This window comes from Ovis aries, chromosome 5, assembly GCF_016772045.2.
Source record: "Ovis aries strain OAR_USU_Benz2616 breed Rambouillet chromosome 5, ARS-UI_Ramb_v3.0, whole genome shotgun sequence".
Classification (NCBI taxonomy): domain Eukaryota; kingdom Metazoa; phylum Chordata; class Mammalia; order Artiodactyla; family Bovidae; genus Ovis; species Ovis aries.
In genome coordinates this window covers 16,474,869-16,490,236 of record NC_056058.1, presented here as the reverse complement: position 1 = coordinate 16,490,236, position 15,368 = coordinate 16,474,869, and the positions used below count along the sequence as shown (strand labels likewise).

The following is a 15,368-nucleotide window of genomic DNA, read 5'->3' as shown; positions in this document are numbered from 1 at the left end:
CTGCGGCCCTGGGGTGTGTGGGAGGTGGGCCGGGGAACCCCGGCGGCCGCTTCGGGGGGTCTCCTGGCCTCGGGGTCCGTTTGCGGCCTGCCCCGGGCCTGTCCCCGCTTCGCTGAGGCCCGAGCGGGATCGCCGAGCCCCAGCGGGCCCCGGCGCTGCATCGGGGCGAGAACAAGAAAATCTCGACGCGAACGGGGGAAGTTCGAGGTGGCGGGTGACATCGGCCATGGGCTTGTGTTAACCGCATCAGCCCCTGCTTTTTAGAGCTTCCTTAGGCTGCTTTCATCCCGATCTTTGAGAGTGGACGCGGAACCTGAAATCCTCGCTCCGCCCGGGGAGTCAGGGGACTCGGCCAAGGTCACTCGGCCGGGGGGAGGAGGTCGAGATTTGAACCCAGGCCGGGCGATTTTCTGAGCGTATGTTGGATGCGGGGGCCTCCTCTGGGGCGAGAGATGCTGCTTGATCCGTTAGGGCCTAGAAGCCGAGAATAGGGGGGTAGTTTACGAAGTAACCGTATCAAAAGGGTATTGAGAGCGGGGTTGGGGGAATGGCTTAGGGATTTGCCAGCACGGGCTCGGGGGCTCAGCCTGGTAGGGAAAGTGCTGTTTGTAATAAAGACCAGAAATGAAACCTACAGTTAGACTTAAGAACCTAAGGATTCTGCCAGTCTCCGTGACTCGATCTTGAGAGTGGAAGACATTTTAACTCCCTCTAGGCCTGTTTCTCCTTGTGTCCAAAAGAAAAGAATTCTTCCGCGTTAGGATTAAGCAAAATGGCACAAAATGGGCTTGGCGTGCTGCCTGATACATGTGAACGCTTGAGGGGCAATCGCTGTCACAATTGACTCTCCTCTCTGTATCACTGTTTGGTGGGGGTGGTTTAGTCTGGTAAATCGTGTCCGACTCTTGCGATCCCATGGACTGTGCCCGCCAGGCTCTTCTGACCATGGGATTCTCCAGGCAAGAATATTGGAGTGGGTTGCCATTTCCTTTTCCAGAGGATCTTCCCAACCCAGGAATGGAACCTGGGACTCCTGCATTGCAGGCACATGATTTAACAACTGAGCTATGAGGAAAGCCCTAAACTCTTGTAACAACTGTAGGTACCACTGTTTGGTATTTGCAAATTGGGGGTTCTGACCCCTTCTTGCCGGGTCGGATTCTGAGGGATGCTTTTGAAAAGAAGGGAATTAAGAATTTGTGCTCTTCCGCTTTCCTTGTGCTGTCTGATTCTGGTGAAGTCTTTGTTTTACCGTCTCTCAACTCTTCTCCCAGGACTTCTCCTCTGTGATCTCTAAGCCTTGTCACCTATCCTCCCCCCACCCTACTTCCCCAAGCAGTACAGTTTGTGACTCATTCCACTGCCTCTTGCCTCACAAACAACAGAGGACCGGGGTTTTATTTATTAATTTCTGTTTAGAGGAAGTGAGGGTAATTTCCTCTTATCCCATTGAGGAAGTTCAGGATTGAGAGTGATGAGTTATTATGCCCCAAGTCAGTGGGGCATTTGTAACTCTAGCATGTGTTTCTTTCACTATGGATACTGACTCCCCTCTAAGACGACAGGGCAGGCAGTTCGCCACTGATGTGTTTACCAGGGGAGTATGCAAGAAGGGAAGGGTTGGCACCCAGGGACCTGTGATCCGTGCTGCTAGCTTCAGGGCCTCCTGTCAACAAAGCCAAATTGGAGGGCTTTAGCCATTATTCCCCCAGATAATCCACAAGCCTTTGATGGTGATAGAGGATTGAACCTCCCTGTCAGGTTGGTGGTTGAGGCTGGTATGATCTTCCACTAGGGTCTTTGAGTTGAAAAAATCCATCCCTCCTTGCTCTTCTATTAGGGATGTGCTCAAAATAACAAACACCATCAGTGTATACACCCATCTGCCACTCTGCCCGAGCAAGTCTGGAAGTAACGAGAATTCTTCTATTCTACTTCTGTCACAGAGTGTTTTGTCCCTTTTCTGGTTTATTTATTTTTGTAGAAAAGCAAAACAGGGAAAGGTGGAGGCGACAGTCTAATTTGGCAAGGTCTATAAGGATGACTCATAGCCTACAGTCCCCCTGGGGATGACCCTGTAAACACTACACCTAGAGACCATCTGAGAGGCAGACTGGTCCACTTTCTGTCCAAGGTAGTTGTTTTCTGCTGCTGGTGGTCCAGAATCTTTTGTCTCCAGGCAGAGGGTAAGGCACTTTCTGTTTAAGCCCTTCTACATGCCAGGGCATAACTCCAAATCTTTCTTCTGGCTCTGGCTTCAGAGAAGAGGGAGAGGTTTTCTTTGTTCCTGGTACAGGTTAGGTGTGGAGCCCCCAAGCTTCATTCTGAACTTAGACTTTACCAAGCTAGAATACTCCTGAGAAGCTTTGAGGCTTCTGAAACTACTTAAAAACAAAACAGCATTTGAAACTGATTTTAAAATAGAACATGGGTTCCCAAGACTATCCAGGAGAGAAAAGGTTTCCAAAAGTTAAAATCTGAGGCCTGGTGTCTGGGGATATCAGCATTAACAGGCTCAGTACATGTTCTTTTGTTTGTTTGTTTTGTGGGGGTTGGGGGTTGTTTGTTTCTTTTCCTCCTGAGTGCCTCCTTAGTGGCCTGCTCGGTGCTGAGCAAGCCTGAGAGCTGCTTAACTGAGCAACACAGTCTTGGGATGGGAGGTGCCACTCACTCAGAAATCCTTAGGGTTCTGTGTCCAATGAAGCAGGTCCCCTAGTGGTTGAGAGAAAGACCTTAGGAGTCAGAGATTTGTGAGGGATGAGGTAGTCTGTGTCCCATCCATTGCACATCCCATATTCCGTCCAGATGGTGCTAATTCAGGCGTGGAATGGAGAGGGGATCAGGGTGGGTCTAATAACACATTGCTGAGTGACGTCATAGGCAATTAGCGAGTTTGCTTCTCCCTTTTAGAGTTCTTTTGGACCCAGGATTAGGATTTGTCAGATTGTGGTGATAATATTAAAAATAAGTCAAATGTCTGGTGAGTGCTTGCTTTATGTGACTAACAAGAATTTTCATGACAGCTTTCCAGGGTAAGAACTAATTAGTCCCTCATGCCAGAGTGAAAAACAAACTCGGAACAATTAAGTAAGCCTGCCTGAGACCAGGCAGCCAAAGTATAGTAGAATCAGTCTACCGCTGGGGCCCTTGCTGTAACAGAAAGAAGGAATGAATAGACGGGGAGAGGCCCTTTCCAGATCAGCCCCTGAAGCTTCTGTGGAAGTCAAGTCTTGTGTGCTGCCTTTTTGGATGAGAACTTTTCTTTTCCCTTCCCTTTAGGCAATTGAAGATGAGGGAGGTAATCCTGATGAAATTGAAATTACCTCTGAAGGAAATAAGAAGACTCCAAAGAGATCCAGCAAAGGTATGGAGGGTGATGTTAGGAACTTCTTTCAAACTGGCTTCCTCTGCTAATGTGCCTGTGGACTGCCCTGTGAATCTTTGATGGACCTTGAATGAAGGTGTGCATTTTCTTTCAAGATCTCTCCAGTGTGTTTTTGTTTCCATGGGATTTGGGAAGTCTCAGCACAGAAGAGGTACTGACACCTTTACTTATTTTCTTCTGTAGGTTTCTCAGCAGCTGTTGCTTATCCAGAGTGTTAACCTTCTTGAGGTAGAGAGTGTTTAGGATTACTTGAGTCTCAGACCTATTGCTCTGACTTGTGGAAAATAACTTGCCTTTTAAATACCGCCTGGCCAAAACAGAGTCGTCACTTTTACAGATGCTGCTTTCAAAAACTTCGTACCGCATAAAAGCCAGATTCCACATGGCATTAATGACCCTCACCATTGCCCCAGATGGCCCCTTCCCACTTCCGCCCCTACCACCTTCCTCTGTTACATCCACCTGCAATCAGGTCCCAAGACATGTGGTTTTACTCCACCCACTCCTCTTCCCCATCTGTCTGCATTTGAGTCCTACCCAGTTCATCAAGAAACAACTTCTGATCTCACCAGTAGCAAGTCTTCTCTCCTTAGGTCCTCTGCACAGCCCTGGCCTGAGTTTCAATGCTGACATCATCCTGCCTTGTGTCCTAATTAGGTTGTTGAGGACAGGGTCTGCTTTTTCCTTGTCTTTTTTCCTGCTAGCATTTACTCAATAAATTGAATTCCTAATTGAATTCAGTGACACTCAACTACTGTTTAAGAAAGAATCAGCTAAAACCAGGCAGTCGGGCCATCCTGAAAGTTCTGTGGGTAATTGAAAGTTTTATTGCTCAGGCCCCGAATTGAAATTTTTTTACGTGGCCAGTGGTGAAGACCTGGGTGTGAAATATCTGAGAGGCAAGCACCAATGTGGACCTTGCTTTGGTATATTATTAGCTCTGGGAGAATAGCAGTCAGTGTCATCACTTGGATGACATCACTTGTGTGGGCCACAGTTTGTTGTGCATTTTGACTTTGCCTAAGTCGATGTTTTTGCCAAGGCAGAGTACTGAAAAATGAGAGAAAGACATTTATTGGGGCGAGGGGAAGGGGTGGGCGGGCAGAGGATATAGCCTGTGGAGTTTGTTTTTGTTTTTAAGAAAAAGAAATCCTTGTGTTAGGAACACAAATGTGCATTAAATAAAGGAGACAAACCATTATTAAAAGTAGGCACATTTTCCCAGACTTTTCTGTGTGTCTGTCGTTAACCTAAAAACAAATGCAGAAACGTAACCAGAAACCCAGTGTAGCTTTATCTTTCCATTAAAAAAAAATCCATACTACACACAACATCCTTTAATTTACTTTTTTCAATAATGCAGAAAATGGCTAAGTATTCATTCTTTGTATTATAGTTGAGCTCCTCAGTTTTATCACTATACTATTTGTTCCAGTTTTCAGCATGCCCATGTGCCAGTTACCTCTGCTGAAGGAATATGTTTATGTTAACTGAGAGAAGTAGAATTCTGGGGTCCAAAGATATGTACATTTATTTTTAAAATAGTTACTAGCAAGTGGCTTTCCAGCAGGCTCTACTGGTTAATAATTAGCAACATGGGCAGGTACCTGTTTCTTTAAATTCTTGCTTAGTGCTAAATATTATTTTCCTTGTATTTGTCTGAATTTCTCCGCAGGTAAAGTGTCCATTTACATTTCTTCACAGATTAGAAAATTTCTGATAATTGGCCATCTGTATTTCCTCAATTGTCTCTTCATGCCCTCTGCTCGTTTTGATGCTTCTCTCACTTTTGAGAGTGCTCGCTCTGTAAAATATCGATTGGTTTTTTCCCAGTCTTTCATTTGACTTAAGTCGTTTGTTTTGACTTAAGTAATTTGTGATGTTTTTGTCTTTCAAGTTTTAATCTTGAATACAGGCAATGCCATTAGCCTGTTTTATTTGGTTTTAGATTTTATGTTGTATTTTAAAAGACAGTCCTTTGCTTCAAAATTACTTTTTTAAGAAATCTGCATTGCAGAGTAGTATTTATAGTTTTATTATTAGTTCATTTGGAATTTATTTTTGTATATGATGTGAAGCTAAATAGGGATCAAAATAATGGGATTTTTAAAATACTTATTACTTATTTGGCTGTACCATGTTTTTATTGCAGCATGTGGGATCTAGTTCCCTGAACAGGGATTGAACCTGGGTCCCCTGCGTTGGGAGTGTGGATTCTTAGCCAGTGGACCACCAGGGAAGTCCCAGTGTGATAACATTTCTGCTAAATTCCTAGTGCTCTTGCTTGTCCCTCTGGCAGGGAGTCAGGGGAGAATAGTTACTAAGATTTTTACTGAAAATAATGAGTTTTTTCTTCTGTTCAGTTTGAACAAACTCAAAATACTTTGAAATCTGATGGTTTTAATCAGAATCCTAGAAAGCTTCCAAATTAGTTTTATACCAGTACTTTGTTTAATAGATCATTTAAAGTAATTTAACTAGAAAAGCAAAGTTAGCATGTTTTTAAAAATACATTTTAATAATTGGTAAAATTTTGAATCGATGCTTTACAAGAGAATATAAGTAAATGGCCAGTGACCACATTAAAAATTATTATGTTTAGGTATCAAGGAAATGAAAATTAAAATGATTAGAAATACTAAAAAACAGCTATTAAAATGGCAAAGATATAGAAAAACAAACTTCCCGTACACTGCTGTGGAGTATATAAAATGATACAATTATTTTGGGAGAAAAATTGGCACATAAAAGTTAAAAAAATTTCAGCTGAAATATTAATCATCCCAAAGTATTCCATTCCTGTGTCTTTAGCCAAAATAAATAAAAGCATGGATCCACAAAAACTTTGATTATGAATGTACAGTGTATCTTTTTTTGGGAGACATAATTTCATGCTTAGAAAAGATACAAGAAAAATACAAGAAATTTTCATAAATTTTCACCCAAATTCCCGAAATGCTATCATTTTAATACATTCGTTTTATCCTTTTCTTTCTCGAGAGAGGGAGGGGAGGGGAGGGGAGGGGAGGAGGGAGAAGGAAAAGGATAAAACAAATGTAATACATATATATTTTTTCCTTTTCCCCTGAACTGTTTCAGAATAAGTTGCAAGTATGTGCCTCTTTGCTCCTACATACTACAGTATTTTCGAAAAGCGAGGACATTAACATAACTATGTACATAGTTACCAAAATCAAGAAATTAATATTGGAATAATGCTGTTATCTAAGCTTAGGCCTTACTTAATCATTATTCCAGTATGTCCTTCATAACTCAGAAGAAAGAAGTTCTAGGGTCTTTTGCCTTCAGTTGTCACGCACATCTTTTTGGTCTCCTTTAATCTACAACAGTTCCCAAGCCTTTGTTTGTATTTGTGACATTACCATTTCCTGAAGAGCACAGACCACTTACTTTGAAGCCTGTTTTTCAGTTTGGGTTTATTGGGGGGTATTTCTGGTGTTTTTTTTCCTCCCCTCCTGATTAGGTTCAAATCACAAACTTTTGTCAGAAATACCACTGGAAGTGTTGTTTTTCTCTGTTGTTACATGTCCTCCTTAGAGGCGCATTCTGACAGTTTGGGCAGGTAACTTGAGGTGGTATTGGTTGGGTGTTTCTCCACAGGAGAGTTTGTAATTGTATCTATGGGGAGGATACTCGGAGACTTAAAAATAGCATATTTCACTCTTCACTAGTGTCAGCATTCCACTGAGTTGTCCAGTGGTGATTTTCTAAATTAATCATTCCATCTCTAGTGCTGGGTTTCTGCCATAAGAGGTAGTAGCTTGTACTTCTCCCCCACTTATCAGTGTGAACTTAGAGATTCCTATTCAGTAGGTGATAAGCCTTTGTAATTATTATTTATTTTGATGTTCAGATTCTCCCTGTGAGACTCCTGCAAGCTGGCACCAGTATCTTTTTAACATGTTCACATCACTCTTTGAACACTACTTTCTGGCACAAGAGGGTGTTCAGTGTCTGCTTATTTTCCCTGCCCTGCACTGGGAATCAGCCATCTCTTCCAGGTGCCCTTCATTTTTGCAGAGTGCTGGTGTACCCTTTGGGAGAAGGTGATGGCACCCCAGTCCAGTACTCTTGCCTGGAAAATCCCATGGACGGAGAAGCCTGGTAGGCTGCAGTCCATGGGGTCGCGAAGAGTCGGACACAACTGAGCGACTTCCCTTTCACTTTTCACTTGCATGCATTGGAGAAGGAAATGGCAACCCACTCCAGTGTTCTTGCCTGGAGAATCCCAGGAACGGGGGAGCCTGGTGGGCTGCCGTCTGTGGGGTTGCACAGAGTCAGACACGACTGAACTAACTTTGCAGCAGCAGTGTACTCTTCACTGCTGCTGCAAGTCACTCAGTCATGTCCAGCTCTTTGCAGTCCCATGGACTGTGGCCTGCCAGGCTCCTCCGTCCATGGAATTCTCTAGGCCAGAATACTGGTCTGGGTGGCTGTTCCATTCTCCAGGGATGTTCCCAACCCAGGGATGGAACCCAGGTCTCCTGTGTGGCAGGTGGATTCTTTACCATCTGAGCCACCAGGGAAATCCATAGAAGAGAGCGGGTTGCCATGCCCTCCTCCAGAGGATCTTCCCAACCCAGGGCTCGAACCCAGGTCTCCCACGTTGCAGGCAGATTCTTTACCGACTGAGCCACCAGGGAACCCCAAGACTATTGGATTGGGTAACCTGTCCCTTCTCCAGGGGATCTTCCCAACCCAGGAAACGAACTGGGGTCTCCTGAATTGCAGGCGAATTCTTTACCATGGAAGCCCTACTCTTTGCTGCAGGTGTCAAATTCTTGGCCACTGCTGGGTCTCTGAGGTCCTTTAGTAGTCTTCATGTACCTCGTGAAATTAAATACTAGTGAAGCAATCCAGAATGAGCCAATGACAGCTGAAGAAATAAGGCGGGGGTGGCTAATATGAACAGTGTACTTGCAAAACTTGGTGACTGGTGTTAATTGTCTGCTTTGTTTTTGATGTGCCAATGAAACCTCATTTGCAAGTCAAAGACTTAAGCAAGGGATTGCCAGAGGACATTAAAAATAGATACAGTATTCTCAAGTTATAGGTAAAGCTACAAGGAAATATTAAGTATTTCCTTAAGTATTAAGTAGTGTGACACAACTAATTTTGAGAAAGTTTTCCTGGATAAGATGACTTGATAGCATAAGGTTCTCAATTCCCCTCAAAGTAACCTAAAAAGACTCTTTGAGATTTGTCTGTTCTAATATTCATCAAAAAGAAAATACAGAAGAATAACTCAAATTGAAAAACTGTTTCATTCTTGCTCTTGTTTTAATGGTAGAATATTAAGATTTTCTTAATGAAAAATACCATAAATAGATATAATTGGGAGAAAATGTTACAGCATATAAACATCCAGAAAGCATTCAATATTTCTTCAAATTAATAAGATAATAGCCAATTGATTTCAGAAAAGAGACCTCCCTGGTGTCTCAGACGGTAATGAATCTGCCTGCAGTGTAGGAGACCTGGGTTCAATCCCTGGGTCAGGAAGATCCCTGGAGAAGGAAATGGCAGCCCACTCCAGTATTTCCTGGGAAATCCCATGGACAGAGGAGCCTGGCAGGCTACAGTCCAGGAGGTCACAAGAGTCAGACACTAAGCAACTAACACTTTCACTTCATTTTCATGAATAGACAGGTCACGGATAAAAGAAAAAACAAACAAGGCCTATACACAAAAAAGAAAAATTCATGAAGGAAAGCAAATAAAAATAATGACTATCATTTTTGCCAGTTAACACTGGTAAACAGGTACATAATTCTCAATATTCCACATTGACAGGGGTGTGAGGAAGTGAGTAGTTATTGGAGATGGTAAATTAATAAAACTGCCTCCTGGACAGGGGTGACTAAACTGTGAAACTAACCGTGGAGGTGAGTCAACATATAGAGCAAGACAATTTTCCAAGGAAGGCCTTTATTAACAGAAGCAAGTTACAGAATATATATATACCGTGTGATTCCTTTACATAACAAGTTCATTTCCGTTTGAATGGTATTTGTGTAAATCCACAAGATGTTTTCAAGGGCCACCAAGCTGACAACAATGCTTACCTCTTAGAAGTGCAACGGGGAGAACGGAAAAGAACTCTTTACATGAACTACGTGAAAAAGAACTTTTTCATGTATTTATGAGGGTGGATCTTTTACTGCTGCTGCTAAGTCACTTCAGTCGTGTCCGACTCTGTGAGACCCCATGGACTGCAGCCTTCCAGGCTCCTCCATCCATGGGATTTTCCAGGCAAGAGTACTGGAGTGGGGTGCCATTGCCTTCTCCGATCTTTTACTAGTAAACTGAAATTTACTGTGAAGTGGTGAGAATCTTTTAATGAGTATACTTGTGTGACTGTATTTGTGTAGTCAAATTTTTAAAAATACCTGCCCACATGCAGCCAGCCACACTGGGTCCTGGGGGAGTTCCCAGCAGGAGTCTGCGGAGGGGTCTAACAGTTGAGTTGGACATTCTCCCTGAAGTAGAAGCTTAATGGGGAGAAGAAATGGAAATCCCAGGCAAGGGGGCTGGGAGAAAGTTACAGAGACAAGAACTGTGAGGCTGTGTGGGCCTGTGGTTTGGAGATTGTAAATGTGGGAGGTCTTTTTACTCTTTGGAGGAAGAATTTGAGGGGTGCCTTTTCTTAGTAGTACCAAAAACCGTTGCTTTGGTTTTTGCCGCAGTGATATTTCTCATTCACATTAATTTTGGATTCATTGAGATACATTGTTTTTCATCTTTGGATAGCAGGGTATCTTTCCCAAATAGTGATTGTTGGTTAGCATCCCGATGGGGATGTGCTTTCCATATTGAAGACTGGATGTTTTTAGCAAAGCACATTCTCTTGACATTGCTTGTTAGGGCATTTCTTACCTGGAGAATTCTCCGCTGAAAGGGCTTCAGGCTGCAGTGTACCTGTGTGTACTGCTTGTAGTGAGACCTGGATCTGCCTCATGAAAACCTGCTGCCTTTCTTGTGAAAGGGAAAAAGACAGTAGAAATAGAAAGGGTGGCAAGTTTCTGGTAGTCTACTTAGATTTTTCCTATTAACTCAATGGAATTGGGCAAAAGCCAATGTGCATATTCTAGAATGGTACGAGTCTGCAGAAATGTTGCTGTATATCTTTCTAGCATATTTATAAAGACCACTAGGTTGAGTTCCAAACAATTTTGAAGCTCGAGGCATGTTTTGCCATAGGATACTGAGGTTCCCAGCCAACTACCAAGGCTATTTGCAATTAAAATATTTCTGGGGGAAAAAAAATTATGAAAACATGAGTGAAGTTAGAATATGGAAAAATCAAGTAACACATGGTATAAAAAATTGTAAAGTCTGAATTATGGTACAAATGATTGTTGTTAATCATTAAGTCATCCCGACTCTTTGCAACCCCATAGAATGCACCAAGTCAGGCTTCCTTGTCCTTCACTATTTCCCAGAGTTTGCTCAAATCCATGTCCACTGAATCAGTGATGCTGTCTAACGATCTCATGCTCTGCCACCCTCTTCTCATTTTGCCCTCAATCTTTAACAGCTTTTCCAGTAAGTTGGCTCTTCACATCAGGTGGCCAAGGTATTGGAGCTTTAGCGTCAGTCCTTCCAGTGATTATTCAGGGTTGATTCCCTTTAGGATTGACTGGTTTGATCTCCTTGCAGTCCAAGGACATCTCAAGAGTCTTCTCCAGCACCACAGTTTGAAAGCATCATTTTTTTCGGCCCTCAGTCTGCTTTATGGTGCAACTCTCAGTTCCGTACATGACTACTGGCAAAACCACAGCTTTTACTAATTGGACCTTCGTGTGCAAAGTAATGTCTTACTAGATAAACACTCAGTAGCCTAAGAAATTCATCTGTAATTTGGAGGAAAATGGTGGTGCTTCCCAGGTGGCTCAGTGGTAAAGAATCCGCTTGCCAATAGACACAGACACAGAGGGTAAAGGAGAAGAGGAACCAGTGAGATGAATGGAGAGAGTAGCATGGAAGCACACACACTAACGTGTGTACATGGACGCCACTGGGGGTTTGCTGTATGACTCAGGGAACTCAAACTGAGGCTCTGCGATACCCCAGACCAGAGGGGACATATGTGTACCTGCGGTTAATTCACGTTAAATGTATGATAGAAATCAAACCAATACTGTAAAGTAATCATCAGTCAATTAAAAACAAATATTTTTTTAAAAAAGAATCCACCTGCCAGTGCAGAAAATGCAGGTTCAGTCTCATTTGGAAAGATCTCCTGAAGTAGGAAATGTCAACCCACTCAAGTATCCTTTCCTGAAGATCACATGGACAGAGAGGCTTGGTGGCCTCAGTCCATAGGGTCGCACACGACCCTGCACATACTCACACAAACCATATAATGTTATGAAAGATTATAGAGAGCTATTCACAAGGTAGTAAGTGAAAGGATTATAAAATGGCAGCACAGTTTTTAAAAGGAGAGTATGTGTATGTTCGTAGCACAGTGTGGAAGGGATCCCTGCCCCACTGTATAATAGCTCCAGGACTAACTTTTAGATGGTAAAATTCTGAAAGGCATTTACTTTTTTTGTTTTCCTGTGTTTTCCTTTTACGTGGTTGTCTCTCGGTAAACGTGTTCCTTAACCAAAAAGCAGCAAATGTGATCTTTTTTGATTGTTTTGGTTTGTGTGGTTTTTTGTTAGTTTGGGTTTTGTTCGGTTTTTGTAATTCCAGGCTTGTGGGATCTTAGTTCACCTACCAAGTTTTGAACCTGAAACATTTGTAGTAAAACACAGAATGCTAATGACTGGAGTTCCAGGGAATTCCCCACAGCAGCACATTTGTATGCGATACTCTTCTCCCCATAACCAGAGCCACTTAACATGACAGGCAGGCCTGGAAAAGGTCTGGTTGCTTCCACTTTATTAAGAATCCATTTCTAGTGCCTCATACCTGCACAGCTAGTTGATAAGAACAGAACCACTTCTACTAGGGGTAGTAGGGAACTCCCTTATCCAGATTGGATTTAACTAGTCCTGGATTACTGTGTTCCTAAATGGAGAAGTCCCACAGGTGTTCTAGGTTGTCTTTCTGTAGTGCTTAGGGTGTATAAAAGTGAAAGTTGTCACTTCTGAAAAATACATATCTTTGATCTCACACTATAAATTATTCTCCAGGGCGCAAACCAGAAGAAGAGGGTGTGGAAGATAACGGGCTAGAAGAAAATTCTGGGGATGGACAGGTATGTGAACCTTGTCAGTGATCAGCTTGGCGCGTGGACCAGGGCTTGTCATCTGATGGATGCTTGTATTTTTCTTTATCGCAGGAGGATGTTGAGACCAGTTTGGAGAACTTACAGGACATCGACATGATGGATATCAGTGTGTTGGATGAAGCAGAGATTGATAACGGGAGTGTTGGAGACTGTGTGGACGATGATGATGCTGAAAACCTCCAGGAGTCCCTGTCTGACAGTAGAGAGCTTGTGGAGGGGGAGATGAAAGAGCTTCCAGAGCAGCTTCAGGAACATGCTGTAGGTACCTCGGCAGGGTCTCTAGGATGTACCCTAAATGTAAAAATTCCTCAAACAGTGTAACAGATAATAACTAAATTTGGAATTATGTTCTTTTAATGCCATTTCAGTACAATGTTTGGCTGATCCATTCACATCACAGATGAGTCTGAAAAGCACACTTTGCTTCATTGAAAAATGGTGTCTTGTGAGGAATGATTGTATCTGCTCTCCATTTGAATAGTGCAGCATTAAGCATCTTGAGGACACTATTCTAGCCTTGTTATAGGAGATTACTCTGTGATGTAGTAGCTCTGATGTCTCAAATACCAAAACAGGTGGAAAGTTGGTCTTTTGCTATCATTGGGTTGCTACCTCCACCCCACCCCCAATTCAGTCTGTGAATTCTGTGACCTTGTTTTTTTAAAGCCTTAGCTTTTATTGTGTTAGGTTGAAATCCAAGGCACAATACAGTTATGGTGAGTATTACTTACTGAATTCTCTCTACCAGACATTAGGCATTAGTTCCTTTCATCCTGTTAACCATAGATATATAAATGCTATTATGCCCATTTTTCAGTTGGGAAAATTGGGGGGTAAAAAGGTAAAGGTAAATATCTCCAGGCAGTAGCTCATATGAGAATAAGAATGAAGGCCAAGGTAACTCCAGATTCCATACACTTAACTCATAGACTGCGTTTTCTCAGTGCTGTTAATTCAGTGGATTGTATTATTTCCAAAAGGATGAATGTTTCTCAGGTAGACAGAAAAAGAAAAGGCTATTGAAAAATAGAAGCCCTGAGACATCTTTAAAGGCATTTCTGTTATTGGTATTGTAAATTTTGTTCTCCATTTATTTCACAGGTAGAGGATAAAGAAAGTATAAACAATTTAGATACTTCATCATCTGACTTCACTATATTACAGGTAAATTGTTGTATGGCTCAATAATTTTAAAATCAAAGGTTAGACTACAGTTTCTGGAATCCACTTCTGATACAGTCCCAACTAAAAGTCACTGCCAGGTCCGTTTCCTTTTTTGGCCTCCTAGAGGGAGTTTTGCTTTCAACCTTCCTGTTTAGAACGTGCCTATTGAGAATTGCTCATTGTTTCGGCTCCCCTGCCAGCATTGAAGATCCCTGCAGTTAAGACTCGGGACTTCTAGGGGCCTCTTGTTAGTTTGATCAGTAACAGATCAAACTGTGGGGTCTGTCCTGGAGGGCCTCATCTGCAGCAGAAGTACTCCTAGGTGAGACATGAGACTGGAAGGGCAGTACCCCCTCCCCAGGACAGAAGAATGGGGTTCGGACAGCGGTGTAGGAGGGTGGGGTGGGGTGGCCACAGCACTGACATCACAGCTGGGAAAGATCGGTTCTGATTTTCTCTTTGGGAAGTTTGTCCTCAAAAAGTACGCAGAGTTCTCTTGATGATTGTAGCCTCTTGGCTATTAAACACAGGTTAAACTACCACCTGTGTTAAAAGTTAAATGAGATGTGGACTGACTTTTAGGTATAGTTTCTATTAATATGGATTTTGTTTCCTTTTACTTTTTCTGTCAGCCGATGTTGGTTTAAACTGTTGAAATAAACCTGAGTATCTGATTTTCAGAATGTTTTTGAGGAAATGAAAAAATGGCTTGTGCTAGTCCTTGTTTTTTGTTGTTTTAATAATGTAACTTATGCTGATTAATTGGAAACCACCTTTCAGATAAGACCTTCATTTCTCTCTGCCAGACGGGCCAGGTGTGTTATTAGTGAGCCACAAGCCAACCTCCAGGAGGGTACAGATCGCAAGAAAACTTGGTGAAACTTGGTTCACCATTCGGATTGATGTCTCTCCAGCTGCAGAGACAAAGCCTGTTCCTGACTCAAAAAGGAAAGGAGGAGCAGGCTTATTTTCTTGAGTGTCTCCTCAGGTTTAACAGTCCTGTGTACATTGTCTGGTCAGGACAGTACATATAGCCCTTTCATAGACGAATAGGAATGTATATGTTTTTGTCTAGGGAAAGTTAGGAGAGAATCGTTGTGCCTAAAATGATTGTTTCCTTCTGTGTAGAATCTTTAATTCCCAGCATGAAATGGGGAGAAAAAACTGGATTACCAGTAAATGAAATTGTTATAAAAGTAACCCATTTTCTAGGGCTCCCCAGGATGGCAGGCCACTGCCTAGTGGACTGTGCCAACCATTCATGTGCATGTAACTTACATGCTAAGCTCCTGTGGTGTCTCAGATGCACAAGGAGAGAGGTTGCTTCCCATCCTCCCTGTGTATAAACAGAACGATGGGTAGGCCTGACTGATAAATGGACTCAAGTCACACAGCCATTGCTCAAATCTTGGCTCTGCTGTGTGTCCTTGAGCGTGTTTGTCAACCGCAGTCTGCCTGACTCCTGATCTTTGAAAAGAAGGATGATACTAATAGAACCAACTTGCTACGGCTGTGGGGTGATTAGTTAATATATGTGTATGTAAAGTGCTTAAATTT

General features: G+C 42.6%; 1 protein-coding gene across 1 annotated transcript in view; it reads left to right on the top strand.

Annotated features, from left to right (window-relative positions):
• The window catches only part of LOC101111547 (scaffold attachment factor B1), a 61,750-nt gene that overhangs the window by 32,798 nt on the left and 13,584 nt on the right, over positions 1-15,368 (top strand). Inside the window, 4 exon segments of the mRNA XM_060415544.1 lie at positions 3,280-3,364; positions 12,550-12,614; positions 12,699-12,909; positions 13,753-13,811. Coding sequence (XP_060271527.1) covers positions 3,280-3,364; positions 12,550-12,614; positions 12,699-12,909; positions 13,753-13,811 — 420 coding nt within the window.